Source organism: Pygocentrus nattereri, chromosome 29 (genome assembly GCF_015220715.1).
Source record: "Pygocentrus nattereri isolate fPygNat1 chromosome 29, fPygNat1.pri, whole genome shotgun sequence".
Lineage (NCBI taxonomy): Eukaryota > Metazoa > Chordata > Actinopteri > Characiformes > Serrasalmidae > Pygocentrus > Pygocentrus nattereri.
In genome coordinates this window covers 17154452-17178365 of record NC_051239.1, presented here as the reverse complement: position 1 = coordinate 17178365, position 23914 = coordinate 17154452, and the positions used below count along the sequence as shown (strand labels likewise).

The 23914-nt window shown below is 41.5% G+C and overlaps 1 protein-coding gene and 1 long non-coding RNA gene across 2 annotated transcripts in view; both read right to left on the bottom strand.

Moving 5' to 3' along the window:
- Positions 1–9083, bottom strand: part of LOC108416068 (Fc receptor-like protein 3) — a gene marked incomplete at its 5' end in the record, with an annotated part of 98649 nt that extends 89566 nt beyond the window's left edge. Inside the window, 9 exons of the mRNA XM_037536217.1 lie at positions 3658–3674; positions 3755–3826; positions 4298–4411; positions 4493–4741; positions 5434–5700; positions 5795–6133; positions 6247–6519; positions 7157–7426; positions 9041–9083. Coding sequence (XP_037392114.1) covers positions 3658–3674; positions 3755–3826; positions 4298–4411; positions 4493–4741; positions 5434–5700; positions 5795–6133; positions 6247–6519; positions 7157–7426; positions 9041–9083 — 1644 coding nt within the window. The remainder of the gene's footprint in view (positions 1–3657; positions 3675–3754; positions 3827–4297; positions 4412–4492; positions 4742–5433; positions 5701–5794; positions 6134–6246; positions 6520–7156; positions 7427–9040) is intronic.
- Positions 9084–11335: 2252 nt separating this feature from the next.
- LOC119262834 lies at positions 11336–15152 on the bottom strand. The gene is made up of 3 exons (XR_005129952.1): positions 15090–15152; positions 12249–12284; positions 11336–11448 (listed from the first exon to the last, which is right to left on the bottom strand). It is a non-coding gene; the product is annotated as an uncharacterized LOC119262834 (long non-coding RNA).
- Between the last annotated feature and the right edge of the window lie 8762 nt (positions 15153–23914).

The window sequence follows — 23914 nt, the reverse complement described above, 5'->3', positions numbered from 1 at the left end:
GAGAGAGGGAGAGAGAGAGACAGAGAGAGAGAGAGAGACAGAGAGATAGGGAGAAAGAGAGAGAGAGAGACAGAGAGAGAGAGAGGGAGAGAGAGAGGGAGAGAGAGAGACAAAGAGAGAGAGAGAGAGAGAGAGGGAGAAAGAGAGAGAGAGAGAGAGAGAGAGAGAGAGAGAGACAGAGAGAGATAGACAGAGAGAGAGAGAGAAAGAGAGAGAGAGAGAGAGAGAGAGAGAGAGACAGAGAGAGACAGAGAGTGAGAGAGAGACAGAGAGAGAGAGAGAGGGAGAAAGAGAGAGAGAGACAGAGAGAGAGAGAGAGAGAGAGAGAGAGAGAGAGAGATCTTGTGTTCTGCCTTTATGTTTTTTGTGCTCAGCCTGAATCTTACAAACCCAAGTCCTTCTGTAAAATACTAAGGAGCTGACCTTTAAATCTGCTTTGACCTGTATTTCATATGTTTTTAACATATGAAATTGATTCCTGCAATAAAATACAACAGAAAAACATTGACAGACTGATTTTTAATGTGCATCGTCTATCGCTGCATCAGCAAATGCAAGTTTAGACTGTACTGTGCACCGTGGAAGTCATTTCTCAGCAACATCTGAAAGGCTGCTGAATTCTCTGGGCTCAAACTCATCTGAAATGAACTAGTGCACAGTGGAAAAGTCAAACTGTTACCAGCGTAAAGTTCAAACATCAGCGTCTGTTGTGGTGGGTGTGGGGGAGGTGGTATTAGTGGGTAACTGGCACATCTGTGAATAAATGAAGTATGAATGAGAGCAGAAAGGTGTGAAGTAAATAACACCTGAAGATACGAGTCTTCAGACCACAGGGGAAAGAACTGAGCGTGAGAACTGACTGCAGTGCAGAGTCCAGGGAAAAGTTCAGTCCAGACACCAAAGCAGAGAGACCCAGCATTACAAGACTACTTAGATTGTAAGGACGGACATGTCGAGAGCCTGAAAGATGAAGATCAGTATGATTGTAAATACGTGAATAAAAGATTATCTTGTAATAAATAGGAATTTATAGCTTGTAAAAGATGCAGTGAGTGTGACCTAAAAACATCATTAGGCTTCAGTTCTTATGTGGTTGATGTTGTCATTACTGCAGTTTTACCAGAATAAAAGTCACAAGACCACAAACACGTCTCTAACTCCTCTCTGTTCTCAGGCCTCTGAGACTGAGTTTGGTGGATAAAGTGCACAAACATTCTACTCATATACTATAAATATATATGATCAGTGAGATGTTCCCACAGTTTTGTATATGTGTGAGTGAGGTTTTCTGTCTGCTGCTAAATAATAACTGTTTAAAACAGCATTTTGACAAGACTACAACTCACCCTTTCACAGTCTAATGAGTTTTTTCACATTTTTAGAAATATCAAGCCTCATATAATCGATTATGGCTTTTAGTGATGTGGTCGGTGGTTTGTGTTAATGCAGTAATAGTGAGGTGATGAATAGCTGAGAATTCTCATGGTGGTGTGACCACCTTCATTAAAAACAAAGGTCTCGAGTTTGTGATGCTGCATTTTGTCTGGTGTTTGATAATAAATCTGGTGTAATTTGTCCACATCAGTTAAGAGGGAACTCAGTTGTGATTCTGATTTCATGGAATTTTAACCGGCTTATAGGGTCCATGACTACCAGTAGCCCTAGGGTCCACGAGCAGGTTCCTCTGTGTACATGTCAAGCTGTGTGTGAGCTATTATGGGTTTTGTGGTCTGGTTCTGGGTTTAGTTTAGTGCAGTGATGGTAAAATGCTGTGTGATGAGCTGGGCTTAGACAGAACTTTCATAATAGAGAACAAAATGTAATTTTCTGTTTTAAGATTTTAATCCTTTGTTTCTGAGCAAACCTCAACATTAAAATAAGAGAATTACTATCATACTTACAGAGTTTAAACACAACAACTGTAACACTTTTCAGTTCCCAGAAATCATTAGGCCTTTTCTGAGGGCCTAGAAGGCTTGAAGTTTCCCCTGGGAAAATTAATGCTTGATCAAAGCTAATATCTGTCTCTAAATAAAGAACAGAACATAAGGGGTGCTGTGCTTAGAAAATGTTTATTTGTGTTAATTCCAGACATTAGCAAAATGAATAATAATATAGCTTTTATTACACTGACGGATTTCTTAAGCTAATTAAAGAAAACAAAATAATGTTTAATTTCATAAAACATAACATGACTATAAATGAAACTTTAACTGCTTTATAAAAGATCAACAGGTTAGAAAACACTAAGAATGACAAGATCAGAACAAATGACCACACTGTATTTCATCATTATATATATGAATATGATTTAGTTAAAATAAAATATCTAAAATGAAAAAAAATTCAAGTACATTAAGCATCAAAACTCATTGTGTGACTGTCTTACATTATTATGTCTGACATTGTGCTAGTATGTCTTAATATTACGTTTAATATTGCTATGATAAATACTGTCTGTAGGTGTACAGTGTATTATTACTCATAACAGAGAGTATTAAACTCCATTTAAGAAGACTGCAGTGTAGCACGTCCTGCAAAATAACAATCTAATAAAATAAAATAACTGAGCTAAAAGCAGTGCAAAAACAGATGAGAGGAAACTGTACAGCAAATAAAAGTTCCTGAGCAGAGACAGATGGTATATTGATAGATATATATGGTACAGATATTGAGGGTACAGTTTCAGATTACACTCTACTAGCTAACTAACTCATTTTACTAGCTAATACACCCAGATATTATCATCAAAGCCGAGTTCAGAATATCTGATTATTCCTGAACTCAGAGTCAGAGTTAGAAAAGTACATTAATACACCAACGAGAAAAAGTGACTCTTCTCTCTTCCTCAGTATAAAACACTAACAGAGCGTTTGTTACTGTAAGATATACAGATATTAAAGATGATTCTGACAGTCTAAATGTGTTCAGATCCTCGTCTGTCTGCACTCCTTAAAACCCAACCAGGAGTTTCTGGAAATGCTTACTTTCTGTCCTGCGACAGCAGCAGCAGCAGTTTTCTTCACAGACCTACAAGAGAAAAGCACCTAATGACTTTTATATTTTAGTGTGTTTGACAGGTGGTAGGTGATTATTTATTAATTAAAGTAATTTTGTATTAAACAGTAACATAAACTAATGAAACTAATCATGACTGTTGTCTAAACAGGCTGATGAAGGAAACATGGTCTGATAGTGTTCCTGGTTTTAATCAGCGACTTTAAAAAAGTGCGTATCTCCTGAGACACGTCGCCAGATTAGAGGTAGAAAGTCGGTCAAGTGTCGTGTTCACAATGTAGTTTCAAACAGGAGGACATGATATTAAAACACAAAGAGGAACCAGAGAGAGCTCAGACCCTCTGAAATAGACTTACACTCACAGTAACTACACTGTTAGAAATAAAGGTTCTGTGCAGGAACATTTTCATTAATCAAGGTACGAACAATGTAAACGTTCCCTTAAAGGAACAGCAGTGGTTTTAAGGTCCAGCTGTGAACCTTAAATTAGTTTCTCTCAGTGGAAAAGTATGATGTACAATGAGATGTACTAGGTGCTGAGATGTTTTGAAGAACATTAAAGTACATGAGGTCATTCATACCTTCACTGTGGTAGTTGAAATGTTTCATCTCAATTTGGGAATAAGTCACATCATTTACTCTCCTCACTGCTTCATCTGATACAGAAATAATTTAGATTATATCAAAGACAGTTAAAGAGAAAATATATCTGTTACTGTAGAGATGCAGTTCTTACCGCTTCCTCTGTAGCTGTTTGTAGTCATAATCTCAGCGTAAGTGTCATCACTGGGCTGAGCTGCAGAATCACCTGGAACAGAAGAAGTTACTCATCAGAGACGCCACTGTGTTCTCACATCATCACAGATGCCTCACTTATAAACAAGTATTAATGAACAAGAGGAAATTTAGTCACATTCCTGTTAAATATGAAATCAGTAATCCATAAATGTGATCACTGCTTATTACAGAGTGAATGAGATCTTTTACTGAAACAGTGTAACTGCTATAAAAACTAAATGCTAGTGATTATGTTAGTCATGCAAACTGAGCAGCCTGCAGTGGTGGGTTTCCTGAGAGAGACCCCCCCAGACCCTGACAGACTCTGGCTTTGATTGGTGTTCTGCTGATTTCCAGTAGAGGGAGACAGAGAAACATATTTGAATAAGAGATTCAAACTATACTTCTATATCAGCGCCAGTACAAACAGCTCAGCTCACAGAAATCTGTCTTTACTCAGCTGCACAAACTCATACAGGACAGAGGAAGTGTGTCTTCAAACCTTTGCTCTTCTTGTAGCAGCAAATCAGGCCCAGTATGATGATGAGGAGCAAGGTTAGACTCAGTCCCACTGACACTCCGACTATTACTACTACTGTTACACCAGAACCTGAAGCTGCAGAAGAAACAATGAATTATTACAGTTTGTGATCTATAGAGTTACAGAATGAAACAGACAACATGAAACTGTTCTCACCTCTGACTGAGAGCCAGCACTGTGGTGACTCTCCTCTCTCTGGGTGTTTACAGTGGTAGAGACCTTCATCTGACTTTGAGACAGTACGGATGATCATCTCTCCTGTCGTCTGGGTCTGGAGCAGTGATCCATCTTTATAGAAATCAGCTGTGAGGTTTGAGGGCTTTGTGGAGCGAAATAAACAGCGGAGAGTCAGAGAATCTCCCTCAGACACAGGATGGACAGGAATGTCCAGAATCACATCACCACCTGTAGGAGAGAGAAAGTGATACAGAGTGAAGTAAAAACTTCTTAGATTTACATTTGAACTAGAAACTGCACTTTAGAGTTCGAGATCAGGTTGGTAATTCACTAAGAATCAAAAGGAAACACTAAAGTCCTGTTTTGATAAGAAACAATAAAAATAATCAACTCTGATGGGACAAAATGTAACTACTTAGGTATTTAATTAAGAGTTCATTAGTAATTATTACATAATTATAACATTATTAATGTTACAATAAGTACAATAAATAGACCCATCACTAGTAACAACAATACACAAGATTATTTATAGAATTTACAATTATTTTGGGCTGACAGTTGCTTTAAATTGTAAACAAAGCAGTTAATAGGTAAAATATAATACAGACACACAAAAGTGAAACATTTAAAAAATAAAATAAATACATTTTGAGAGCTGTGGCACTAAATGATGAATAATACACAAATAAAAATGATCTTGAATCACTTCAGTTACTGCATAATAAAGTAGTGATGAGCAGCCAGTTAATGATCAGCTGTAGGTTTGTTAAGATGTAATAAGGTCTTTATAACATCCTCCTATACTGAAGTGTTAATCTAGTATGGAAGTATTTACATTTTTAACAATTAATTCATTAAATAGCTTTTAAAATATTTCTGTATTGAACCCGTTATTGGTAAGAGTAACAGAGACTGACTGTGCACTGTGATGTTGAGAGGATCGCTTCCTCCTCCAGACTCAGACTGACACCAGTAAACTCCAGTGAGGGATGTGTGGAGGGAGCTGATGCTGCATGTAGATCCTGTAACTGATGAACAATCTGACACCTCCCCACTGTGTGTGTATCGCCTCACTCTCCATCCAGTAGAGTCACTCTGTCCCTCACAGCTCAGTGAGAGAGAGCCAGCACTAAAGTGTTGAGTTCTGCTGGGACTGATGATCAGAGAGGCTGGAGGAGATGAACCTGAACATCCACACAAGATACACATGGAGCATGATGCTGGATATGTTCTTAAATGTAAGTATATATATAAATATTCACTTCTATATTTCCTCACCAGTGATCCACAGTGTCTGCACAGTGCTGTACTGTGTCTGATAGGCTGGTACTCCTCTCTCTGCTCTGCACACATAAACTCCTGTGTGATTTACAGCAGCAGGACTGAGAGTGTAGGAGCCTCCAGCTTCTCTTCTGCTGTCTGACAGGAGCTCTACATGATACAGAACTTTGCCATGAACGTCTCTTATTTGTTCTAAGCCTTGTCTGTAGAGAGCAGCTCTGTACCAGCTGAATGTCCAGCCTTTAGAGGAGCCTGTAACCTCACAGCTTAGAGTCATTGACTCTCCTTCAGTCAGCCAGCTCTGTGCAGACACACTCAATACTGCCTGAGCTACATCTGACAGAGAGAACATGGAGAATATCATAGACTAAATCAAGTTTCTACACAGTGATGAGATCATTACATACAGTAGAATTAATGAGAATATTAAAACAAACTCACAGACTCACCAGACACAGTCAGGGTAACAGCATCACTGATCTCTGAGCTCTGAAAGTCATGTGTTCTGTGTCCTCTGCAGGTGTATTTACCACCGTTAGACTCTGTAACAGAGCTGACTGTGAACTCCTGTGTTCTTCTGTTTGAGGACAGATGGTCATCTTTATACCAGCTGTAAGTCCACTCAGTGTCTCCTCCTGCCTGTATGTCACATCTCAGAGTGACCGTCTCTCCTTTAAACACCTGCTTATCAGGCTTTATGGACACCACAGCTTTAGTGCTGTCTGTAAGTAAATCACAGTTCAACACTGTTATTAAAATGAGAGCCGAAGTTTTGAGATTAAAAGATGAATTTTGCTCATCATTTAATAGACAGTACTGTGCAAAGATCAGAGATCATGCTTTACTTCTTTATTAAGTTTGATCTGTTTTAAGTGGTTAAAGTATTTTAGTCATAATAACTTTGTGCTTAATATAAATTACAAAGAGGCAAATCTACTGTGTGAAACTTTGACCAAATAACCAGTTATCATACAGTTCCTGGCTGTTCCTCCTATTAAAGTTCATCATGAACAGACATTTTCATGACCTGGGGGACCATGCCTCCCCACACCAGGCTTAGCCCTTCCCATTCATAAACGTCTAGTGAAGCTCCTGCTGAGGGGGTTGCATGATGAATTAAATTTGTTTGAACTTCTTGTTTTTATGAAGCCTTTAATCCACCAATGCAAATCTGCACTGATCCTCCACAAAAACTGCAAACTTTCTTCTTTTTTGTTCATGTGCTTTTCTCAGTAACAGCTTTTTGACTCTTATACACTTTCAGACATTAAGGAAGGATGTCTAGAAACATTTGTACAGATCTGAAGCAAAGAACCCTCAGCACTATAAAATATCACTGAGTGAAAATCTCTTACTCACCAGTAACGTTTACCCAGAGTGCATCACTGTAGTGTGTGTAGTAGACTGGGTTTCCTCTGCCAGCTCTGCACCAGTACTGACCTCCATCAGAGAGACTAACTGAGCTGATGGTGTAGACGTTGGTGATGGTCTCCTTCTCAGAGCTCTGTGTGTGTTTGGACCAGTAAAACGTCCATCCAGCAGACTGATGGAGTTTACAGTACAGAGTCACTGTGTTTCCTGTCAGTGCAGCTCCTTCAGGGTTTGAGGTGATTGTAGGTTTGACTTTTACTGTTGATGAAGAACAAAGTTCAGCTGATAGAATTTAGACTTTCAGCTTCATGTTATTTAGAGATGGAACTTTCACGTTGGTTTAATGTTTAAGGTAAAACAGATAGTTGAGTTACTCATGATGAGACACATGAGAATAAACATCTCCATCAAGACTGAAATGTTTCTAATGCAACAAATTTATCATCATAATTTGGAAAATGTAATTTATTAAGGTCATCCACACATGGTACCTTCACACCTCTGTTTCAGTCATCATTAGAGAGGAAACAGTGTGAAGATCAAAAGAAAAGTGTTATTAGGCCAAGAAATTATGGAAAAGTGTAACTGAGGAACAGATGATGCCTGACAAACGTGTCCTAATGATCTGGATGTTGGTGTCGTTTTTATATCATTCATGAAGCTTACATTACATTACATTTATCTGACGCTCTTATCCAGAGCGACTTACAATTTGATCATTGTACACAGGTAGGCCAAGGTGGTGTTAGGAGTCTTGCCCAAGGACCCTTATTGGTATAGTGTAGGGTGCTTACCCTGGTCGGGGATTGAACCCCAGTCTACAGTGTAGAAGGCAGAGGAGTTACCCACTACACTAACCAACCACAACAAACAATATTGTTTTGAAATATCTGTCCAATCCTGTTCCATTGCCTATATAGGATTTTTTAAGTGAATACCTGCTGATACTGGTATGATTTCCGATATTCCTAGTTTTTAAGGCTAGGCTTACATAATGTAACCTGGTATGTTGGAAAATACGGTATGTTTAAGAGTTTTGTTCAATTTCAGTGAAGCTGGAAAGGTTTTGGCTTAAACACTGTGGGAGATTCACTCACAGCTCAGTGTTAAAACCATTAACAGACAGAATTATGCTGAACCTGATCTAGATTACTGTATTTGCTAAAAATCACTTTAATATGACGTTTGAGGAGAAAGACGTTATAAAGCAATATGAAGGTCAGTTAACTAACTGGACAGATTGTGATAACTCGGCTGCTGACAGTTATTAATTAAACAGGACTGTTCAGTGCTCACATTCATCATTAAAATATTGTGTGTAAAGATAAATATTAAAGCACACTAACAGGCCATTCTTTGTACTGCTTCTTTAAAGACCCCTGAAAGACCTCCTGTAAAAATACTGAACTACTGAAATTTCTAGTCTGCTACAAAGCAGCCTGAGCTGAAAGTTTGATGGACATAGAAACAATAACAAAGGGAGATGAGACTTTTGCAGTTGGTTAATTAGTGCAGACCATGAGAAGATCTTTTATCATGATTTTCTAAATGATCTGTAACTGTCAAGTGAAAAGCTAGAAAACTCAGGAATGTGTGGACGTTTCTGTTTTTTACAGTGCAGAAAAATGACCAACTTGTAGAACTGCTTTATTTCTGTTTTATGGTTTTGACTGGAGACTAAATAATGAAGGGTGGTCTCTGACTTTGGCTCAGCACTGTACATGAACTCATTAAGGCTTCTGAGAAACTTTATATAATAAAGAGAAAATTGCTGACAAGTTTAGTTCAGGATGATGTTTTTATAGTTGCAAAGCACGTCTACACTTTAAACTCTTAATGATAGAAATACAGTGAGAAAGACGCCACACTCACCTGATACAGTCAGTGTAACAGCTGCACTGGTGTGTGTGTAGATTCGGCCTGTTGACTGTGTTCCCTTACAGGTATAATCACCTGCATGAGTCTGATCAACATTAGAGATTTCATATTTCTTCCTTTGAGCATCTCTGAGAAGATTATTATTCTTATACCATTCATAATTCCAGTCATCTCCACTTTCTATTCCACATGTCAGAGTGACTCTCTCTCTGATGAACACATGACCAGCTGGCTGGACGTTCACTGTAGCTTTTGGTTTCTCTGTTCAAAGTCAACAAATGTTTAAGCGTCATTCTACTGAACTCATTCAGTGCTGAAAATCCAATTTGGACTTTAGACTAAAATTCTTTTGCTTTAAGTGAAATTATACTTTAATTATATTTTCTTTATCAGAACAAAGAATTTCAGGCTGTTTTATCAGTGACAAAATGTTTATGACAGTATTGTAGATTTGCTTAAAATGTAAAGTGTGTAACAAATAAAATTGATTATTATTATTATCATTACTGAAATTGTACCAAATCTTTGCTGTAGTGACAATTTTAACCAATTCTAAGCATCAGTCAGAAATGCTAGCCAGTACATGACTATCAAACATATCTTCTGAGTCAACCACAAAGGTAATTAAAAACTCATTTGAAGAAAATGTGTGTTTCAGTAATGACAGTTCTTAATGTTACACACTGATTTCAGGCATTGGGACACATTTTCTGCTCTCTCTATGTGGCCATGAGGGACAGAGATGCAGCCTCACATCCTGCTCTAAAACGTAAGAGTGTGCCTAAATTAAATCTGCACCTCTGGACTAAAACTGTGTTTCTGTAGTGACCTGAAAACACGGCAAACCATTTTCAACTTGATTTCATTTTAAAATAAATCAAAGTATCTTTTAAATGAAAAATATAGATTTTACATATTTAATTTAAATAGATCATAACAATCAATGTAAATACATAAGGTTTAAATATATTTTCTACTTTGGTAGAATGGTCCATATATACTCTGAAGATTCATGAAATTATTTTAAAATAACATTAAATATGGTGGGACCACCCTTCCTGGATCAGGGGTCTTGCCATGGCAGAGAAGCTTGTGTGATCTAGGGATATTCTAGGGATATGCTAGGCATGGATTGTTTATAACGAACACCAAGTTCAAACTCAAGGATGTTCATAAGTGTACGTTATACCAGAGCTCCTTGACTCAAAGGTCAGTGATTGTCTTTGTTATTTCATCTGACTTGGGACCAATGTTCTGGATGCTCAGGTGAAGAGAGGTGCTGAGCTGTCAACCATTACCATCTGGTGGTGAGTCAGGTCAGATGGCAGGGAAGACCACATAGGCCCAAGCAAATAGAGAGGGTGTGCTGTGAATGACTGGCAGAGGCTCCTATTCGGAAAGATCTGGGAGAGCTTTTCTCGTGTTCCAGAAGAGGTAGGAGACAGGGAGTCTGAACTGAACCTCTTCAAATCTATCATCATGGAAGCCGCCAGGCATCGCTGCGACCAAAAGCTTGCTGTTGCCTGTCAAACCACCTCAGGAAACAGGTTGGTCTGTGGATCAGCACCTCCAAATCCAAGTCCATGGTCTAAGCACCCCAGATGGTGCAGTTGAAGTATCTCTGGGTTTTATACGTCAGTGATGGGAAGAGAAATTCTGAGATCAACCACAGGCTGGGACAGGTGGCAGCAGTAAAGCGGTCACTGTACTGGACTGCAGTGGTGAAGAGGGAGGTGAGCCAAAATGCAAAGCTCTCTGTTTACCAGTCAGCCTACATCCCAACCCTCACCTATGAGCTGTGGGTAATGACCGAAAGAATGAGATCACAAATACAAACGGCAGACATTAGCTTTCTTTGCAGGGTGGTGGGCTACACTCTGCTTGATAGGGTCAGAAGCTCAGTCATCCGGGAGGAGTTTAGAGTAGAGCCGTTACTCCTCCAAACTGAGAGGAGTCAGTTGTGGTGGTGCAGGCACCTGATCAGGATGCCGCCTGGATGCCTCCCCGTGGGGGTTTACCAGGCATGGCCTACTGGGACAAGACTGTTGGACAAGAGTATATCTCAGAGTTTGTGGGGGACGGGGTCGTCTGTGATTCTCTGCTATACTAACTACATTTTAAAATCATGTCATTTGTCTACAAGGAAAAAAGAAAACAGGACATACCTACTACTGTAATCTTGACAAGATCACTGAATGGTGTATAACTGTGTCCCCTGTGTGCTGCACATCTGAACTCTGCTCCACCTTCTTTAGGCAGTGTTTCAGTGATCGTGGTCAGATACTGTTGTAAAACATCAGAGTTTTTCTCCCATATAATCGTCCATCCAGTAGACTGTGGCAGCTCACAGCTCAGAGTAACTGTGTCTGGGCTCTGAGGCTCCACCCTCAGTTTGGGCTTTTCTGTTGATGTGAAATGATGAAGTCAGCAGAGCTGCTTTAGTCTTTATAATATAAGAAGTAGTTTATCATCCTAATCACATGATTTGAGACTAATGAGTTTAATGTTTCCAGGTTCTATGAATGTTCTGTGAATGAATGTTTCTGTTCAGTCAGACTGAATCCTTTTATGTCTTTGATCTATTATGCATTGACAACATTAGCTTCAATTAGAAATTGCCTTTGTTCTGAATGTAAACGTTTCTCTTATCACTCGTTCTTTTGCTATTTGTCTATGTTTGTCTACAGGGCCCTAACCAGGATTGAGATTTAGTGAGGTTCATACTGAAGATATGTGATCTACTTCACACACTGAGTAAACCACACTGTCAGATATGTGCAGAACAGAAGGGCTGTTTTCACAACTTCACTACTGCTTTATGTACCTTTCTCATTAGTTTGTTTCCTTTCAGTCTTTCATAAACCGCTTTTACTCATTCATAGTAACTTTTGATGTGTCAGGTTTTAGTTTGAATGAGTCTAAGCTGATTTTATATAGCTTATGTTAACCTGCCGTAGTGTCTGGTGGGTGCAGTAAATCTAGGAAGCATTTCCACAAAGTAGAAACATCACAGAGCTGCTTCTACATCATAACTGAAGCTACATGAATAAAAAAGCTAAAAAAAGTACCAATATCAAGACCTCAGTGTTCTCATAGCTAGTTGTTATATTACTTGTGTATTAAATGTGAAGAATAAGAAGTGCATGCAGGTGTACATGAGAGCTAATGAACTAATCCAGTAGATCTTCATGTAATGATTCACCTTGAGTTTGTCCACAGTGGATGAGCACAACCAGCACTAAAGTAGGAGAGAAACAGTGAACATGCTGCATTATGGTGAAGTATAAACTCCTATTACACACACACACACACACACACACACACGCACGCCCGCACACACACACACACACACACACACACACACACACACACACACACACCTACACACGCAAAGACACACACACGCACACACACACGCAAAGACACACACATGTACACGCACGCAAAGACACACACACACACACATGCACGCAAAGACACACAGACGCACACACACACACACACACACACACACACACACATGCAAAGACACACACACACACACACACACACACATTCTAATTTTTTACCTTAAACTGGGCATGAATGATGCTCAACTTAACGCTGGGCAAAATATAACACAGTTTCTTATGTAGTGATACAGACTCTGCAGTCTGCAGAGACAGTGAAGAACAGTGAAGAACTTAAAGCTGTCAGACACCACCTAAAGACTGGTGTCAGCGCTACAAAACACAAGTACAACACACAAATTGTAGTCTTCTTTGATGGCAGCTCAGATTCCCAAGACTTATGGCACAGAATCCAAGAAATCACTTTAAGAACAAAGTCAGTAAGTCAGTGACCACAGAAACCTCCCTCCCTGCTGACCTGAAGACTTTCTACTCCTGTTCTATCACTGCTTGGGCTCGGCTAACCACCATGCCCTGCCCCACTCCACAGAGCCAGCACACTAGCTGTAGATAAGGTGAGGAGAGCACAGATGAGGGTCTCAACTTGGAAGGCAGTAGGCCCAAATAGTATTCCATGTTTCCATTCCAGCTGACACCTTTTTCCCTGGTACAGTGCAACATTCCTGCCTACTTTAAAGCCACAAACATCATCCTGCTCCCAAAGAAGCACATCACCTCTTGGATGAATGACTACAGTGAACATAGTTTGGACGATAATAAACCCTGATTCCAAAAAAGTTTAGACATTGTGCAAAATGTAAATAACAACAGAAAGCAATGATGTACAAATCACTTAAACCCTGTATTTAATCAGAAATAGTACAAGACCACATTTCAAACATTAAAACTGAGAAATTTGAATCTTCTTGAAAAATATGCCCAATTTGAACTCCAACGTTCTAGGTCATTATTTAGGTTAACATGATATAAGTTTCAAGGCACTCTGGTTAAATTACACTGCAATGTTCTAGAACCTCTTGACACCGTAAGTTTGAACTCTTGTCTCGGCGTAAGGTGGACTCTATTCTTAAGACCAGCCGAGTGCAGAGCCTCCATCTGATGTAACTGGAAATGTTTTTTTCTGTCATTACTGAATATTAACAGAACCTTTAAACAGAATAAAACAGACCGTTTTAAATAACATCTGTTTGCTGCTGGTTGAGGATCTAATTGAACTTTCCATGATGGATTAACTGTGTCTTATTTGTTTGCTGATGCTCATTGGTTACAAAATTCCCAGATCAGGTCGGAATGTTGTTGTTACTGTTTTCATTTGATAATGAAATTATTATTCAGTGATAACTGATGATGAGGTTATTTTTTGTGTCTTCTCAAAAATGTATTCAAAATCACCACCTAAAATCAATAGGATATAAACCAAACAACATAAATCCATTTTTATTATTAAATAAAACATTTTTGATCTGTCCAGTTAAGCCGGCACAGAAAGGGTCAATTACATTCTCAACTGCCAACGGATAGATTTTATTTAAACATGAAGAACAAAAGTCTGAAATAAACTTACGCCAACCACTAATGCTATGACTGCTAGCAATACTAATAATAACAATAATAATAATAATAATAAATTACTATTATTATTAGCAGTAGTAGTAGTAGTAGTACTATTACTAGTAGTATTGTAGTATAATAAACACATTATTGTAGTATAATAAATACATATAACATGTGATAAACATTTTAGATTTGTTTAATTTTTTCATTGCTTAATTCTGATGCACTGTATCTGCTACTGTGTGATGAATGAATCAGGCTAATGACAGACCCAAGAGCTGCTACTGTGAGACCCCTGATGTAGATAAAGGACTGTTTACTCTCTTTGAAGTTTTTGTTGATATTCAATAATGACAGATAAAAAGTTCAGTTTCTAATTACTTAGATTTCTTAGTCCACCTCAATTCGATATCACACCATTATTAGCTCTGTATTGTGCTTCCTATAACAGGTAATACTGGTCTTGAGGAGTCGAGAGGCAGCAGCTCAATAGAAGACCAATCAGACTCATTGATCCTTGTGTTCTTGTAAATTTAAGGTTAATAAAAACAGCATGTAACTAAACACAGGCTGGGAGAGGGAGAGAAAGAAGCTGAAGGACACTGAAAGATCTGATGAAGCAGGTCTGATAAAGGTTAGTGCATGCCCACCTAACCAAATGGCCATTTCTGATCAGTTTTCTGCTGTTGCTGCTCTGAAAGTTCATGATGAACAGACATTTACAGGTCACTGAGTTCACATGCAGTAGAACACAAAGCATCAGCCTCACATGGTACCATGAGGTGCAGTGTATACACTACACACTGAAACATCCTCCTGGGGGAGCCCCCCAAACTCACTAGCAAAGGCTTAGCCCCCCCATCCATAAATCTCCAGTGACACCCCTGTATACTGGATAAGATACTCATATGGACTCCATGGCATTCATCCTGAATAAGAATTCTAATGGAGATCCTTGGGCTACTCAAATAAAAATATTACACACAATACACTATCCTCCAAAAACTGAAAAGCAGAAGAGTCACTATATACACATCTTAAAAAGACAAAGATATCTTATGAAGAGAATCTTTACTCACAGAGCATCAGGGAGAGCAGACTGAGCTCCATGCTGCCCCAGTAATGACTGACTGAACAAGGACCTGAACTCCTCCTCTTTACTCATAGACCACACACGAGAGAGAGAGAGAGAGAGAGAGAGAGAGAGAGAGAGAGAGAGAGGGAGAGAGGGGGAGAGAAAGAGAGAAAGAGAGAAACACAGAGAGAGAGAGAGAGAGAGAGAGAGAGAGAGTGAGGGAGAGAAACACAGAGAGAGAGAGAGAGACAGACAGAGAGGGAGAGAGAAAGAGAGAAAGACAGAGAGAGAGGGACAGAAACACACAGAGAGAGAGAGAGAGGGTAAGAGGGAGAGAGAAAAATAGAGAGAGAAACAGAGAGAGAGAGAGGGAGAGAGAGGGAGAGAGAAAGAGAGAGAGAGAGAAAAACAGAGAGAGAGAGACAAAGAGAAAGAGAGAGAGAGAGAGAGAGAGAAACAGAGAAACATAGAGAGAGAGGGTAAGAGGGAGAGAGAAAAATAGAGAGAGAGAGGGAGAGAGAAAGAGAGAGGGAGAAAGAGAGAGAGAGAGGGAGAGAAACACAGGGAGAGAGAGACAAAGAGAAAGAGAGAGAGAGAAACACAGAGAGAGAGAGAGGGAGAGAGAGAGAGGGAGAAACAGTGAGAGAGAGTGATATAAACTCATAGCTTAAGCCACTGGTCCTGTATTTCCCTCTACCCTGCACAGTTCCGCTCAGGAAGATCTGAGCGTTGGAGCTGATTAGTTGGATCAGGTGTGTTGGAGAATATAAAACACTAAAAATGCGGGACAGAGTGAATCTAGGACCAGGGAGGAGAACCTCTGGCTAAGGCTAAAAAGAAGAACACCTGACCAAAGTGTATCAAGTTGGGGGACTAGGAACATGGACTGATGCACAAAATTGTAAGTTAACAAGTTAAACTTTCAGGCTTTTCAGTTTATGAAAATAATGAACGTTGTGTTCTCTGGGTCAAAGTCTGCTGTTACTAGAATAAAGTTCACACACCAGGGTCTGTCATGGGCGGGGGGTATAAGTGGGTGTCTTGCACATCTTTGGTGTGAATGAGTGTAAAAATAAGTAACACCTGAAGATACGAGTCTTTAGACCACAGGGGAAAGAACTGAGCGTGAGAACTGACTGCAGTGCAGAGTCCAGGGGAAAGTTCAGTCCACCTCTCTGGGGCAAAGACACCAAAGTGGTGAGACCCAGCATCATGGCTGTGCTTAGATTGTAAGGAAAGACATGAGGAGACCCTGGAAGATGAAGATCAGTATGGATATAAAAGTAGTGAATGAAAGACTGTCTTGTAATAAATATGACTTTATTTCTTTACAGAAAATATGCAGTAATTATGACTTTAAAAAGAATATTATTGGGTTTCAGCTCCTCATTTGGTTGATGTCACAACTGCAGTTTTACTAGAATAAAAGTCAGACCACAAACACGTCTCTAACTGCTCTCTGTTCTCAGGCCTCTGAGACATTTTACTCACAGACTACAGAAAGAGGATCAGTGAGATGTTCCCACAGTCTTATATCTTTGTGTTTGAGGTTTTCCGTCCTCTGCTAAATAATTAGGTCACATATATTATAAAGTGGAGTGCTGAACTCGGGACTTTGAGCTCTTTATTTATCTGTTTTACAGGTCACTTCAAATGACCCTACTAATGTAGCATAAAACAGCATTTAGATGAGATGATTTCACACACACAACACATTCTTTCATGGTGTAATTTGTTTTCTCATTTGATTAATATCTATTCACAGGATTTACATTCAGTTTATAACAGCAACCTTTATTTTATTTTACTTAATACAAATTACCTCTCCATGGATCACCACCTTATTGTGGTGGAGTGGTTTGCGTGCTTGAATGATCCTAGGAGCTATGTTGTCTGGAGCAAAAGCTCCTGGTAGGGTCTCCCATGGCAAACTGGTCCTAGGTGACAGGTCAGACAAAGTGTGATCCATAATAACCCCTATGAAAACACAAAAACAGGACTTGTGTACCCTGCCCGGAACAGGGTTACCGGGGCCCCACCCTGGAGCCAGGCCTGGGGGAGGGGCTCACCTGCGAGCGTCTGGTGGCCCGGCATTTACTCATGGTGCCCGAAGGAGTTACATGAGACCCCCTCCCATCGACCCACCACCAATGGGAGGGGCAGTAGTAGGGGTTCGGTGCGTTGTGGATCGGGCAGTGTCCGAAGGGGTGGGCCTTGGCGTTCTGATCCGCGATTGCTGAAACTAGTTTGTGGAACTTGGAACGTTACCTCACTGGCAGGGAAGGAGCCTGAGTTGGTGCGCGAGGTTGAGAGATACCGGCTAGATATAGTTGGGCTCACCTCAACACACAGCTTGGGCTCTGGGTCCAATTTCCTTGAGAGCGGCTGGACTTTATTCTTTTCTGGAGTTGCCCATGGTGAGAGGTGGCGGGCAGGTGTGGGCTTTCTCATAGCCCCTCGACTCGGTGCCTGTATGTTGGGGTTTTCTCCGGTGGACGAGAGGGTAGCTTCCCTACGCCTTGGGGAACGGGTCTGTGCTTATGCACCGAACAGCAGTTCAGAGTACCCAGCCTTCTTAGAGTCCTTGGGAAAGGTGCTTGAAAGTGCTCCTCCTGGAGACTCTATTGTCCTACTGGGGGACTTCAACGCTCACGTGGGCAATGACAGTGAGACCTGGAGGGGTGTGATTGGGAGGAATGGCCTCTCTGATCTGAACCCGAGTGATGTTCAGTTTTTGGACTTCTGTGCAAACCACAGTTTGTCCATCACAAACACCATGTTTGAACACAAGGATGTCCATAAGTGCACATGGCACCAGGACACCCTAGGCCACAGTTCAATGATTGACTTTGTAGTCGTGTCATCGGACTTGCGGCCATGTGTTTTGGACACTCGGGTAAAGAGAGGAGCTGAGCTGTCAACTGATCACCACCTGGTGGTGAGTTGGATCGGGTGTTGGGGGAAGATGCCGGTCAGACCAGGCAAGCCCAAACGTATAGTGAGGGTTTGCTGGGAACGTCTGGCAGAAGAACCTGTCAGATTGATCTTCAACTCACACCTCCGTTAGAACTTTGACCAGATATCGGGGGGAGGTGGGGGACATTGACTCAGAATGGGCCATGTTCCGCTTCTCCATTGTTGAAGCGGCTGACTGTAGCTGTGGCCGTAAGGTAGTTAGTGCCTGTCGGGGCGGGTAATCCTCGAACCCGGTGGTGGACACCCCGGTGAGAGATGCCGTCAAGCTGAAGGAGTCCTGAAGGGCATGGTTGGCCTGTGGGACACCAGAGGCAGCTGGCAGGTATCGATAGGCCAAGCGATCTGCGGCTTCAGTCGTCGTCGCCAAGGCAAAAACACGTGTATGGGAGGAGTTTGGTGAGGCCTTGGAAAGTAACTTTAAGTCGGCTCCAAAAGATTCTGGCAAACCGTCAGGCGACTCAGAAGGGAAAGCAGTGTGCCACTAGCACTGTATATAGTGGAGATGGAGTGCTGCTGACTTCGACTGAAGATGTCATTGGGCAGTGGAAGGAATACTTTGAGGACCTTCTCAATCCCACCGACACGTTCTCCAGTGAGGAGGCTGGGTCTGGGGCCATGGGAATAGGCTTGTCCATTACTGAGGCTGAAGTCGCTAAGGTAGTTAAGAAGCTCCTTGGTGGCAAGGCTCCAGGGGTGGATGAGATCCGCCCTGAGTTCCTCAAGGCTCTGGATGTTGTGGGGCTGTCTTGGCTGACATGCCTTTTCAACATTGCGTGGACATCGGGGGCAGTACCACTGGATTGGCAGACTGGGGTGGTGGTGCCTCTTTTTAAAAAAGGGGACCAGAGGGTGTGTTCCAACTACAGGGGAACACACACACACACTCTGTCTGTTGTTTAGCACCATGGCAACATGCATTCAAATGGAGCACGAATTATGATGTCATAATAGACGAGTGATGTCACAACATTCCATACTTAAAACTTTGTCGTTTAGGTGAGAATCAGTTCGATAAGAAACAAACAGCAAAGCAGCTCAAGACTAATTTGTCTGAATTATAATCTTGTTTAGTGGAAGCAGAAGATGATGGAGAATGTTTAGATATAATTAAATTCCTTAATAAGAATATTAAATATAATGCAATCTAGCAGCACAGAACTATCATTACTATAAATATGTTCAGCTCATTTTCTATGAAATAACATTAAATAGTCAAATGGTCGTCCTGTACTCAGACGCTCCACGAGAAAAGAGGAAGAGAGCAGAGGAGGGATACGGCCAGATTGCTGAAGAGGGAACAAGCAAGGTTCCCAACACTGAAGCTTTGGCAAAGAAGAAGAGGAAGGGGACAGTGAACCGGCCCAAGAGAACAACTCGAGGACAGAAGAAAGCCGCCGAGCCAGGTGAGTCCACTCACCTGCAAACTGTAAAATTAGTTGCTATCAATGAGGAGACATGATTAGTTAAAAAGAGCTATTGTGTAGCAAATAATATTGGTGGTAGAGAAATGCAAATGCAAAGTGAAGGACACAGACTGTAAAAAGAAAAAATAACAGAAAACTGCTAAAGAGAAAAAATGGAGGAAACTTTGGAGAAATATATACATTCAGGATGTAACTGTATTCTACAGTAAATATTATCATAGATGTTTTGTTGTCCTACAACTGAACAATTCTGATCTGGTCACTCTATTGGTGGGTCCGTTGGCAGGTTCAATCATGGGTCAAGTTGTGGGTAAAGTGACAGGTCCAGAACATTAAACAATCATCTTGTACTTAGAAACTTCTTGAGGAAAGAGGAAGAGAGATGAGGAGGGATGCAGCCAGAGTGCCAAAGAGGGAACAAGTAAGATTCCCCACACTGAAGGTCTGACAGGGAAGAAGAGCAAGAGGGCAGAGAATCAGCCCAAGAGAAGGTGTCAGGGACAGAAGAACGTCACCAAGTCAGGTAAGTCCGCTCACCCCAAACTGTCACTGAGGAAACATGATTGGTCAAAAAGAGCAAATGTGCAGCGAAAAGCATTTGTGGTGGAGAAGAAGAGGAAAGTGATGGACATGGAAGAAATGGAGGAAACTCAGAGGATCGACTTTATTAAAGATAATCTACAATTAGAATGTAACAAAGTATTCTACAATAAGTATTATCGTAGATGCTTTGTTGTCCTACAACTGAATAATTCTGATCTGGTCACTCTAGTGGTGGGTCCAGCTGTGGATCAAGTTGTGGGTAAAGTAACAGGTCCAGAACATTAAATATTCAATATTCAAAAAATCATCCTGTACTTAGAAGCTGCACAAGGAAAGAGGAAGAGAGGTGATGAGGGATACAACCAGAGTGCTGAAGAGGGAACAAGCAAGATTCCCGACACTGTAGCTCCGGCAGGGAAGAAGAGGAAGGGGCCCGAGGACCAACCTGAGACATCGACAAAGACACAGAACAAAGCCACCGAGCCAGGTCAGTCCAAATTCCAGACAACTGTGTACTATGACCAACTAATTTCACTTCATTCTAAGAGAGCTGTAATTCTCTAAATGAAGTTCACTCTGCATCCTTCATAATCAGTAAGTTTGATTGGTAAACCCCTGAACAGTGATCTAAAGAGGGCTGACGCACATTTGTAATTTTGTTTTTCATAGACACCTTAATGGTCATTATTTCCCTTTCTCTACTTTCACCGCTAATAATCTTAATATCTTTTATCTTTGTGTGCAGGTGGCCGTTAAATTTGTCTCCAAGAGGAAAACAGACCGAAATCTCCAACGCGTAAGTGCACCTACTTAATACGTTGACACGTAATGGTATCAAACCAAGCCAATGAGTTTCTCGCCATGTTCTTCACTCCTCACCATCTTACTATCTACTGTCCTGCAGCCTGTAGAGTCCAAGGCTGTGCCTGTGGAAGTGGCTCTGATGCAGATAACGAGCCAGCCACCTGTCTGCAAGAACATAATACAGCTAATCGAGTGGTTTGATGAGCCTGAGAGATACATCCTCATTATGGATCACCCTGACCCTTGCGTCGACTTAAAAGGATTCCTGAAAAGCCATGGAAATTGCATGGATGAAGAGACGGCCCGAGCCATAATGGTCCAAGCTGTGGAAGCAGTGAGCCAGTGCAGCATGTGAGGTGTCCTGCATCAGGACATCAAAGGGGAAAACTTGCTAATCAAGATGGACACCTTAGAGGTCAAGCTTATTGACTTTGGCTGTGGAGACCTGATCAAGACAATGTAGTATCACAGATACACAGGTAAAAATTCAACACTTTCCCTTTGTGGAAAATCTTTAGTTAAAGGTGAAGGAGTTGAGCTTCACATCTAAGAAGGATGTGAAGGTGAACCATGTCCTATAGCCACTTAGCTATTAAATGAATTATTGTGCTCAGCTGTGCTCTTTCTCTGTTAATGTTCTCAGGCACGGTTCCTTACTATCCTCTTGAGTTCTCTGCAAAAGGGAAGCATCACGCTGATCCTGCAACAGTGTGGTCCCTTGGTGTCCTATCGTTCAGGATGGTTTGTGGATTTCTTCCCTCCGCTGACAAAGGATTTGGAACTTCAAGGATGGCCTGTCTAAGGGTAAGACAAATGGGAACTGTCTGGGTAAACAAGGCATCCTTTTGACTTGGTAAATAAGTACAGAGAAAGGAAAATTGATCACATAATTGATAGTTAGAAGAATTTACACTTGAGGCCAGACAACCCTAAATGTATACCTTTACAATCTGAAATTTCGTGGTTAAGCATCTCTCTGCCATCCAATTCCGTCAATCTGCACAGAATGCTGTAATCTGATTGGCTGGAGCTTGGAGCAGATCCCTTCCTCAAGGCCTAGTTTGCAGCAGTTCATGCGGCATAAGTGGTTTCAGCTCACTAGCCAGAACTAGGAATAGGTTATCCAGGGAGGCTAGAAGAAGAAGCCGTAAACCTAAAATATCTGGTTACAATTGAGGAAGCATACATGCTGTAAGTAAACTGGAAATAATGATTAAGATAAAAATTGCCAGATTTTTAAGCTTGAGAGTCTAATGCATGGTCTTTTGGTTTATGTTTCAGATTATGAAGGGCTGTTGAGGAGAATGCATAAAACACCAACAAAACAACAGCAACAAAAAAACCTTTCCATGTGACCACAGACTACTGGAAGTAGAACAGTGACAACTGACGAAGGACAACAACAATATAAAATGAATAAGGGCAGTGGAAGATGGACAATAGCTATAGAAGAAGGACAAGAGCAATAGAAAAGGGACAATGAAGATGCAAATAGATCAGCCACGGCGAAAAAAGGACAATGACTCTAAAAATGACAACAACAGCAGCTGAACAACAATGTGTTAAAAAAAGACAATGGCAGGAGATAAAAGATAATTACAACAGAAAAACGACCACAACAGTGGATAAAGGACAATGAAAGTGAAAAAGGAAAAAAAGGAATATATCAGTGAAAATTCTTTTGGTTTAATCATCATCATCGTTAACCGCTTAATCCAGAGAGGGTCGCGGTAGTACTTGGGAGAGCAAAGATTCCCAGGTGGTCCTGCCATCCCCCAACTTCCTCCAGCTCATTCCCAGGGACCCCAAGCCTCTCCCAGGCCAACTTGGAGATGTAATCCTTCCAGCAGGTCCTAGGACGACCCCGAGGTCTCATCCTGGTTGCCGTGCCTGGTACACCCCCCACCGGGAGGCGTCCAGGGGCCACCCGAATCAGATGCCTGAACCACCTCAGCTGGCTCCTCAAAGTCGATCATTGACCTCTGACCCAAGGAGCTCTGATACCATGCATACTAATGAACATCCTTGCGTTTGAACTTGGTGTTCATTATGGATAATCCATGACTGGCACAGAAGTCCAATAACAATTCACCATTCGGGTTTAGATCGGGCAGGCCATCCCAATCACGCCTCTCCAGGTCTCTCAGTCATTGCCAACATGAGCATTGAAGTCCACCATTAATACTATGGAGTCTGTAGGTGGGAGCCTTTTGAGAACCCTGCCCACTCGCTCCAAGAAGGCCCAATACTCTGACCTGTTGTTTGGTGCTTAAGCACACACAACAGTCAGAGTTTTCCTCTCTGCGATTTTAATTTGCATTGAGGCAACCCTCTTTTCCACCGGGACAAACTCCAACTGCACGGCCGCTAGCTGGGACTCGTGAGTATTCCACTCCGCGCCCAGCGCCTCTCACCCTGTGCAACCCATGAGTAGGAGAGGGACCCACCCCTATCAAGAAGTTTGGTTCCAGAGCCGACACTGTGGTGACACTGTGACACTGTGAGCCCAGCTATATCTAGTTGGTTGCCTCTCAACCTCCCGCACAAGCTCCGGCTCCTTACCCCCCAAGTGTAGGTTACATTCCATGTGCCCAGAGCCAGTTTCTGCTGCAAGGGCCTAGGCCACCAAGGGCCCCCCTGCAATCTCCCGTGCCTGTGATGTATTGCACTGCTCCCCCATGCTGGACCTTGCGGGTGATGGGCCCACATGGTCCCCACATGTTGCCTCTTCAGGCTGAGCCTGGCCGGGTTACGTGGGCCGCCCGACCACCAGGCAATCGCTGGGGAACACTACCCCCAGGCCTGGCTCCAGCGCTAGGTCCTGGTGACCCTATCCCAGACAGGGTACACAGTTTTCTGTGTCCAGTTTTCATGGTGAGCACATGGTGGTTTCATTTGAAATAAACATTTTGCCTAAATTGTATTAAAGTCCCCATTTTCATGTATTTTTTTTCTTGAGGTCCACTGATGACTTCCAACATATCAAAAACAGTCTAAAATAATTATATACATGACCACTTATGAATTCAACCCTCAGAATTCAACAGGCTGTCGTTTTATAGTATCTTTAAAACTGAAATAT